Genomic DNA, 9331 nt, shown 5'->3' on the forward strand with positions numbered 1-9331 from the left:
ATTGAAGGATTTATTTGTTTGGGCGGTTCCATTTTCCTCCAAAAACGAGATATAAACATATAAAAATTCCATGGCTGAAATAATTGCAAACAGAAAAATCATTTACTTAAAAAAAACCCGAAAAAATTACAAAAATGAATTGATTTATTATGAATGAGAATGTGAAACGAAACGTATTTATGTATAAAATTAGATTTTTAATTCATATAAAAAAAAGAAACATAATATGCTTTCAAATCCAATCCTTTGTTATATATTGTAATGTCTGTTGAAAACTTTTTTCTGTGTTTTTAATTATTCGTAGGCAGCTGAGCGCACTTTTATTGTTGACTACGAACGTAACGAGTTCCTAAAAGACGGCCAAGTATTTCGATATGTATCCGGTTCGCTACACTATTTTAGAGTTCCTAAACCTTATTGGAAGGACAGAATTCAGAAAATGTAAGCAGCTGGTTTAAACGCTGTATCGACGTGAGTACCTACAAATTACAAAAATAATAAACGAATATACAGTGTTATACAGTACCTACATATTTTATAATGAATGCTTTATATTATAAATTATCTATTTATTTGGACGTGTTATAAGTAGTGTTCCTATGTATCGTGGACTATTCGTGGTCATCCAATACGGCAATACGTCATAAATATAATTTCAAAATTTTAGCAGAGTAAGAAACAAATATGTTTCATACTAAAACAAAGCTAGTTTCATAATTGTATTCTATATACAAATCTATATTAAACTTTTGTTCGATTTTTAGTAAGTGCATATTTTTTTCTTCTATACTTTTCAATATAAATTTTAGATTTTAATTAATGTTTTCTGCATCAATTTATTTATTATTGATTCAGTTATTTAACCAGATCCAATTCAGGAAATATACTTATTTAAAAAGTAAAAAGAAATTAATTATTTCAACTACTTATGGTCTATACAATATATAGACTCCGTTCAGAATATAACAGAATCTGATGTAACTAAATTATTACTGGCATAAAGATTAAATATAATAAATGTATAAATACAATACAAAAATATAATAAGTACAAAAGATAACATAGATGCATTAAAAATATATAGTGAATAATAAATGCAATGATTAAGGCAAAAGTTAAATCAACCTACAATATTATTTATAGTAATTTGTAAAATAAATTACTATACCTAATAGCAATAAAAATACATCGTAAAATATGTTTAGTAATATTAAATAGACTGACAGATAGTATTTGCTAAAATTATTTTTCATAATATGTAATAATTTTTCGTCGAGTTCATATTTAATACGTCTTTTGTGACGACTTGAATGTTGGTTTGTCAACTTTGAATAGCACATAGAGTTTCTGTGTTTTTTTCCATGCCTACTAACAGATCTAAATCAAGTCACTTGATCGGCATATTCTGTTTCCAATTTTGTCTACAGTAAGCATTTATTATAATATTGGTTTGAAAATTAGTCAACTAGTGTGCCTTGATATTGAAAAAGTTATGGTGTGATGAACCAAAAAAACTTGTCTTTACTGCGGATGGTGGGGCGGTGAATGACCTAAAGTGAGGCTGGCCACCAGAAACCGGCTGGCCGTTCCTAAATTGCAGTATATTTTATACATATTTTTTAGCAGTTTCATATCTACACTATACTAGACGCTATAGGTTCTCTATAATTTGACAACGGTGTATATAATGGTATATAATTAAAGACTATACACTTTACAATTTTACTTTTTATAGTTTGTAATTATCTTTTTTTAGTGAAAATTAAATTTCTTCAGTTTTATTTTATCGAACAACAAACATCCAGATATATAATAATTTTGACAAATAAATTGTTAATTCAACTGCTTATACCTTCAGACTTTAAATATAATACAAATATATAATATGGGTTTATTGTCTGAAAATGATGAAACACAGTAAGTAGAGTACAATATATTATTATTTAATATTCATATAACAAATAACTTAACATTTAATTAAATTTAAATGCTATATTGCTTTATTATGTTTGGATTCATTTACTAATTGTATCATGTTTCAGATCGTTGATAAAAAAACGAAAAGTGACGTGGTACCAAAAATTGTCAAAGTGTCCTTACATTGCTGTATTATTTGGTATTTTGTTACTGACTTTTATTTATATTATATACCACGTTTTAATAAGAAATGGACCAGAATCCAAAGAAACACCAAAGGTATTTACTACTCGTAAAATGTTATATTATTACCTACAATTATTTATTAGGTACCTATACCAGCGGGTGGCGGGGTGCAAAACGATTGCCAACGAAAGTCGCTTATCGAAGGATTTATTTTTTTTAGCCGCTTTATTCGATATTAATAATGCATTATAAATTGTTATACAATGTAACATTGTAACATTGTAGATTTAAACTACGTAACCAATCAAATAAAATACTGTTACATAATAGTATAATTATGCTAAAAATATACGGTGGAAATAATCTGGTTTAATATACTTATATATGTCGACACTAAATAATCTGTAAATACATGACCTTCTTCAAGGCTGGAACATTAGGCTATTAATGTTAAAAGTAAAAACGCATCTTCAATTTCGTCCCTGGGTAAAAACGGTAAGCGAAAAAATAATTTTAATCATCAACATAAATTATTGTTAATATCTTTGTACGTATTTCTCAAATTCGAATCTCCATTAATCTGTAAATATTTTATTCAATTTATTTTACTAAAAACTTACCTCAACGTTGTAAAGCCCAGTATATTTTATAAATTAATTTATAGATAAGATTAAATTTTAAATATTATCTTTCTCTTATTCGAAAAGCTTGGCCTAGACGAAAACGGTATTTTACAACCATCACGTTCGGAAATATCTCTTTTGTAGCTTTATCAGCTCCAGATTCAAAATCTAAATGAATTTTTTGGACATCGAAATTTAAAGTAAAAGTTTTATGACATGGTTCCAAAATATATTTCCACATATTTAAATAATTTTCTTTTGTTTTATTTGCAAAAAAAAAATATACAAAAGGCACATAAAAACCATTTGAGTAAGAATGTATGTTATAAAACTAAAAAAAAATATTGGTACGTAATCAATTGTACCATCTATAATAAACTCATATTGTCATCAATTTATAAATGTCCTTTGTAGTTATACAAACAAATAAGTCATTTTCCGGAAAAAAGCAAATTATTGGTCTCCATTAAAAAAAAACAAAAATCATTTTCCTACAGTTTCAGTTGAGACATGACTTCGTTGAACGATGTGAGAAATACAGGATACATTTTACGTCACATTTATCGTACACCGCTTTACGCACAGGTTGCATCGCTGTATCTTGTTCTGTTGGATTATCTTTAATTAAGTCAGTTCGTATATTTTTTAATGACCTAGTAGAAATATTATCGTCGGATTTTCTTTTACAATTCTCCCTCAAGATATGTCGTTCAATTTTCTGTTGACTGTTAGTGTTAACTAAATGGTTATGCTCACTAGTTAGGGGCGTTCTCAAAAATGTTCAATGGAGTTGTGAATAATTTTTAGGAGGGGGGCTATCAGTGCACAAAATCGGCGCATGGGGGTTTTTTTATCGACAATTATTTAAAATAAACTAAAAAAAAATTGAAAATTTCTCATAAATAATCTATACAAATAGCTCCAAAAGAGTCAAAATATTTTGAAAATTTTTTCTTGGAGGTATATATAAACAATTTTATATAAATTATTTTAAATTGCATATTTATGTGGCGCGGTGTGGAGCGTTCCGTACACTTAACTGCAGAAACCATCTAAGTGTACGTATCAGCCGTGCTGCTTTCCTCCGGATGGGTGACCACCTGGGATTTTTAGCAACATTCCTTGCCACTCATACAAACGTGTTTCAACCCCCCCCCCCTAAAAACAAAAAAACAGCCAATGGCCATAGTTGCCGGGCTCAAAAAAAAAAAAATATATTAACATAGAAACAATAAATTAGCTCATTACAATATGTAATGAAAATGAAGTCGTTGTCGTATTGTGATAGTTTAATTAACTTTTATTTTCATCAATATTTTATTTATACAATGAATAATATTGTCGAACAATTTTTCTTTTGAATAATGTTTCTATACTCGGATGAGTTTACAATAAAATTAGTGTACTGGGATCACATAAAAAGGGTGGGAATTTGGACATGTAACTCACGGTTTCTGTTCGGTCGTGTGTGATTGCGGTATGGAGTTGAAGTGTACAAACAGCGGCTCAGTAACACAACGGTACCTTCTTCAAAAAGGCTCTGCTCGGACGGCGGCGGTTAAATAAGGTACGTGTTACCGGGCGAGAATGACGACGTGGACTGACGGTGAAGGCTTGGCTCTGACGGCGGCTTCCCGGCAATGGCAGACAACTCGATGGCGATACTTTCGGTGGCGAAGACTCGGCTCTGACGGCGGTGTCACGGCGGTAGCGAACAGTATTTCACGACGCCTATTAGGTGTGGTGAGAATACACTTATAGCCGGTACGGACTATACGAGTATCCACGCTTAACGGTAGCGAACCACCGTCCGGCTTACTCGGTCTGGGGCAGAGAAGCTGATTGTTGTGCTGCGGTAAAGCACGATTGAGCATAGAATATTTTATGCGATGTTGCCAAATTCACGTTGCCAACATTTTGTAATTTATTATTTTCACGTATTATTACACCAATTATTATATCTGACGCGAGCCATGAGTCGAGCCCCTCAGCTTTATCGACAATGCTATCGATTAATAAATTAGTTCCGGAGTACTATTCCGGACTACTATTGAGACTATTATTGACTTATAAATATTTTGATTTTATTATTTTCATAAGTCATAACTATTATTATTATTATTATTATTATTATTATTTCATTATTAGTAAAAATATCTATATACTGTATTATAATGTGACTACTATTGAGACTATTATTGATTTATAAGTATTTTGAATAATGTGACTAGGTATATTACATATTGACTATGAAAACATGATATTTTTTTGCCATGTTATATTTTGAATCATTATAATTATTTAAATTAATATTTTTGTATAATACAGTTTAAAATTGAAAATGGCAACGTTGCAGAGTTTTTTATGCTCAATCGTGTTGGTTTTCTTTTGTATTTCAATTTCCTTTGATACGCCGACAATTTATGGTCAATCGTGTCTCAGCCGTTGTGCTGAGATTGGTGTCCGTGTATAATGGCAGTTTATTACCGTACGGCTCTCCAGTCTTCGCACTCGGCGGGGAGTATGGATATCTGGACAGCGGCTGGCGACTCATATTTATGTTATATTCAGCCGTCGGATCATGGTTGAACTGGCAGTAAGTCGTCGTTTCTGCAGTGTCGCTGTTTTAGTTAATGAACAAAAGTGTTTGATTGTTGCACATTAATAATATGAACTGTGCTGATTACGAATCCGTAAACTCTGGGGTTTTATTCTCACGGGTTCATGAATCATGAAGAAAAACTGATTTCCCGGCAGGCGGCGCGAGCTCGGAAAACGGGCGTCGTTCCACGCCATCTGTACTGCGTTTCGGCAGTCAAACGTGGTTGTGCGGCCGGCCGTTGACAGGTTCTGTACACGTGAGCGCGCGGCGGCGGTCGCGTTGCAGGCGGCTACAGTGACGAGACACAGGAGTGCGCCACGTAAATGGTCACTCCGTTTTGTCTTGTTACAAATAAGACATATTATTTTCTATTTAAATATAAAAAATATCTATGCATACTATGATGATTTAAAAATATTATGATGGATGGTAAATATACCGATGGTTATAAAAATTATAATAATATATTTTTAGTAAATCTTGTTTTATGAGGGTATCAGCAGCTTATGATTAATGAATATACATTTTAATGTCTGTTGAAAACTTTTTTCTCTGTTTTTAATTATTTTTAGGTAGCAGAGCGAACTTTTATTGTTGATCATGAACGTAATGAGTTCCTAAAAGACGGCCAAGTATTTCGGTATGTATCCGGTTCGCTTCACTATTTTAGAGTTCCTAAACCTTATTGGAAGGACAGAATTAAGAAAATGAAAGCAGCTGGTTTAAATGCTGTATCGACGTGAGTATAAATAACAAAATTTATAGCCTTGAGAAATTTTTCAAATTTTATAAATTATTTTTTAGTAAGAAATTCATAAAATTTTTTCCTATCATAACTAAAATTAGACATTTTAATAGAAGATTTCCTACATATAGTTCTACGTTGAACAACAAAAAAAAGTTTTCCGGAAAGTTACGCTATTTATAGTCATGAGATATTATCAATTTTTACTAATTCTTTTTCTAATTATTAAAATTGAATTTTTAATTTTTATACAAGGATTATTTATAGGAGGACACAATGTACCCGCTCAGAATCGTTTTTCGTACTTTACAGCGTGAGCACAGAGTGGTACCCATTTATCCACCTTTTAGATTCTGAGTGGAATGATGAATGTATTGATTTTACAATTATGTATGTTTTTTCATTTTTATTTTTTTTTGTGTCTGTCGTCACATTTTAGGGCAGTAAAACTTTTTCAATTTTCTTCAACAGTATCTTGTTCAATGGGAAAGTGAATCTAGTTAGTGCATTCGGGAGGTCAAATTTTAAAATTCGCTTATTATATATATTGTTTATATGAATATATAAATTAATATAAATTGGTTTTCCACAAAATTGATTTTGGTTTTTGGTGTAACTCTAAAACAAATTAACGTATATACATGCAATTTTTACAGGTCGTTTATATTTGCATTTTCTATACACGATAACATTTTCAAAATATTTTGATTTGTTTTGAACTGTTTATAAACATTTTCTGTTTCCAATTTTATTGGTATTTTTTTCTATGAATGTCAATAAAACTTATTTGTTGGGTAAAAAAGCTTAGATAAAAATACAATTGTTTTTAATGACATTTTAGTTATGTAGAATGGAGTTTACATGAACCTTATCCAGGTGTATATAATTTTGAGGATAATGCTGATTTAGAGTATTTCCTGAAATTAGTTCAAGACGAAGGAATGTATTTGTTGCTCAGACCTGGACCATTTATAAGCGCTGAAAGAGATTTTGTATGTACCTACCTAATAATAAATTAGAAACTAGATTCAAATTATTGTTATTTATACTCCAGGGTGGATTCCCATTTTGGTTATTGAACGTGGTGCCAAAAAATGGTCTGAGAACTAATGATCCAAGTACGTATAGCAATATTGTTATTGACTATTGTTGTGACATTTTGTATTTAGTTTTTAAAGCATAGTTTTCTGCTTTTTGCAATTTAAATCATTTTAACACCATCTAAAATAAATTACATGCAAATCAAAACAACACGATAAAGGTGTAATAATATGTAGTCTGACTTAATATTTTGAATATAAAAATTATAGAACTTAGGGACTTAAACCTACTAACTGGGTCTTTCTAGCGTTTTTGCTTATTATTTTATCTCGTAAATATCTCGCTCTTTACAAAAAAAAGGGAACTAGGTATAGTCATTATATTCTTTGTTTTCTATGATATTATGTTGATATTTAATAGGCCATATACGAATATACATAAATATTTTAAAATATAAGTCCACAAAATTATGAATAATCAATTAAATATCAAAAATTTGAATTATACATTTAAATATTTAGTGTTTGAACATGATAGGTAAAAGTATTTCATAGAAATACATTAAACTTATAATGGAATAAAACTACTAATAAATTAAAATATATTCGGGTGTTTTTATATCATTAAATATTTTTATTATTTTTAAATTGCAAGTTGGGGTTTTTGAGAAAATAAGGATAAATTGTTTTTAAATAGGTATATCTATTTACAATATTATAATAATTATAATAATTATACTCTGTGTATATGTACATTTTAAATTTAAAGTATGTATTATTAATAGAGAAGTTCCATAAAATAACTTCTGCCAATTTCATATCCAAGTTATGATGAATTAATGCAGCCCTTATATGGTCTACTGCTCGAGACGCATAATATAAATTATAATTGATCGTATATGGTGATTTCCCGCTAAAAACTTGTTCTCGGATTTACGTAATGGACCCAAATCGAATAGATATATAATAATTAAATAATAGTTAAAAAATAACACATAATTAGTAAAAGAAACGGTTTATATACTCAACAGTTATTACTGTCTCGGACTTTTCTACCACTAATACATGTAGCTTTTAGTGGATTATGATTTATGATAGTAATAGTGTATTAATCCTAAATAAGTAGGTAGTAATTTTGTATTTCCATAAATAAATTATTGTTATTTTTAATAATATAATACATTGTATTTTTAATAAATGTTGTGTAATTTTAGGCTATAAATATTATATTGCTAAATGGTTTGATATACTTATGCCTAAAATCGTTCCTTTTTTATACGGAAATGGTGGAAATATCATCATGGTTCAAGTATATACTTATTGAATACTCGTATTATTATATTATTTTTAAATTTAATTTCACTTTAATATAAACCTAGGTAGAGAACGAATATGGATTTTACTACGCGTGTGACCATCAGTATATGATATGGTTACGAGATTTGTATAAAAGTTACATTAAATCTAAAGCTTTACTTTACACAACCGATATGTGTGGAGATTCATACTTCAAATGTGGTACTGTAGCTGATGTTTATGCTACCGTGGATTTTGGCCCTTGGAACACCGATGGTAAGTGTTTTAACTGCCTATACTACATAGAAATATAATAATAACTATTTTTCGATCTCTTTTTTTTAACGTGACTTTTAGTTAATCAATGTTTTCAACACATGAAAGAATTTCAAAATGGAGGACCGCTAGTTAACTCTGAGTATTATACTGGTTGGGGGTACTATTGGGGTTCACCGTTGCAATTCATAAGTTCTGATATATTTTTGTCTGCCATGAAAGAAATGTTAGCTTTGAATGTATCCTTCAATATTTATCCTTTCCACGGAGGGACAAATTTCGGGTTTACGACTGGTTCCGCCAAAAAAAGTAATGAACATTTTAAGCCAACAAAAACCTCATATGATTTCACTGCCCCACTGAACGAAGCTGGAGATCCGACCGAAAAGTACTTTAAAATTCAGAAATTGCTCAAAGAAACTGTAAGTTTTGATATAATTTATATAATTTGTATGTGTGAATATGTGTGCATAAATATATTTTAATTTGAATTAATTCCGTGTGGAAGAATTTTCTAGTATCAAACGATATATCACCCGTTCCAGCACCCAAAGGTTATTATGGAACACTCAAAATGCAGCATCTGGTTAGTATTTTCGAAAAGGTCACGCAACGGATAAAACCGGTGGAAAGCGATGTTCCACTT

The 9331-nt window shown here is 30.1% G+C and overlaps 1 protein-coding gene across 1 annotated transcript; it reads left to right on the top strand.

Annotated features, from left to right (window-relative positions):
• Positions 1-278: 278 nt before the first annotated feature.
• On the top strand, positions 279-9328 carry LOC103310223 (beta-galactosidase; the record flags this gene model as incomplete). The annotated part of the gene is made up of 10 exons (XM_029489973.1): positions 279-471; positions 1757-1917; positions 2043-2196; positions 5901-6067; positions 6915-7065; positions 7128-7191; positions 8328-8422; positions 8493-8685; positions 8767-9107; positions 9194-9328. Coding segments are annotated over exons 2-10 (1332 nt in total), but the record flags the coding sequence as incomplete, so codon positions are not given.
• Positions 9329-9331: the final 3 nt, after the last annotated feature.

This window comes from Acyrthosiphon pisum, chromosome A2, assembly GCF_005508785.2.
Source record: "Acyrthosiphon pisum isolate AL4f chromosome A2, pea_aphid_22Mar2018_4r6ur, whole genome shotgun sequence".
Lineage (NCBI taxonomy): Eukaryota > Metazoa > Arthropoda > Insecta > Hemiptera > Aphididae > Acyrthosiphon > Acyrthosiphon pisum.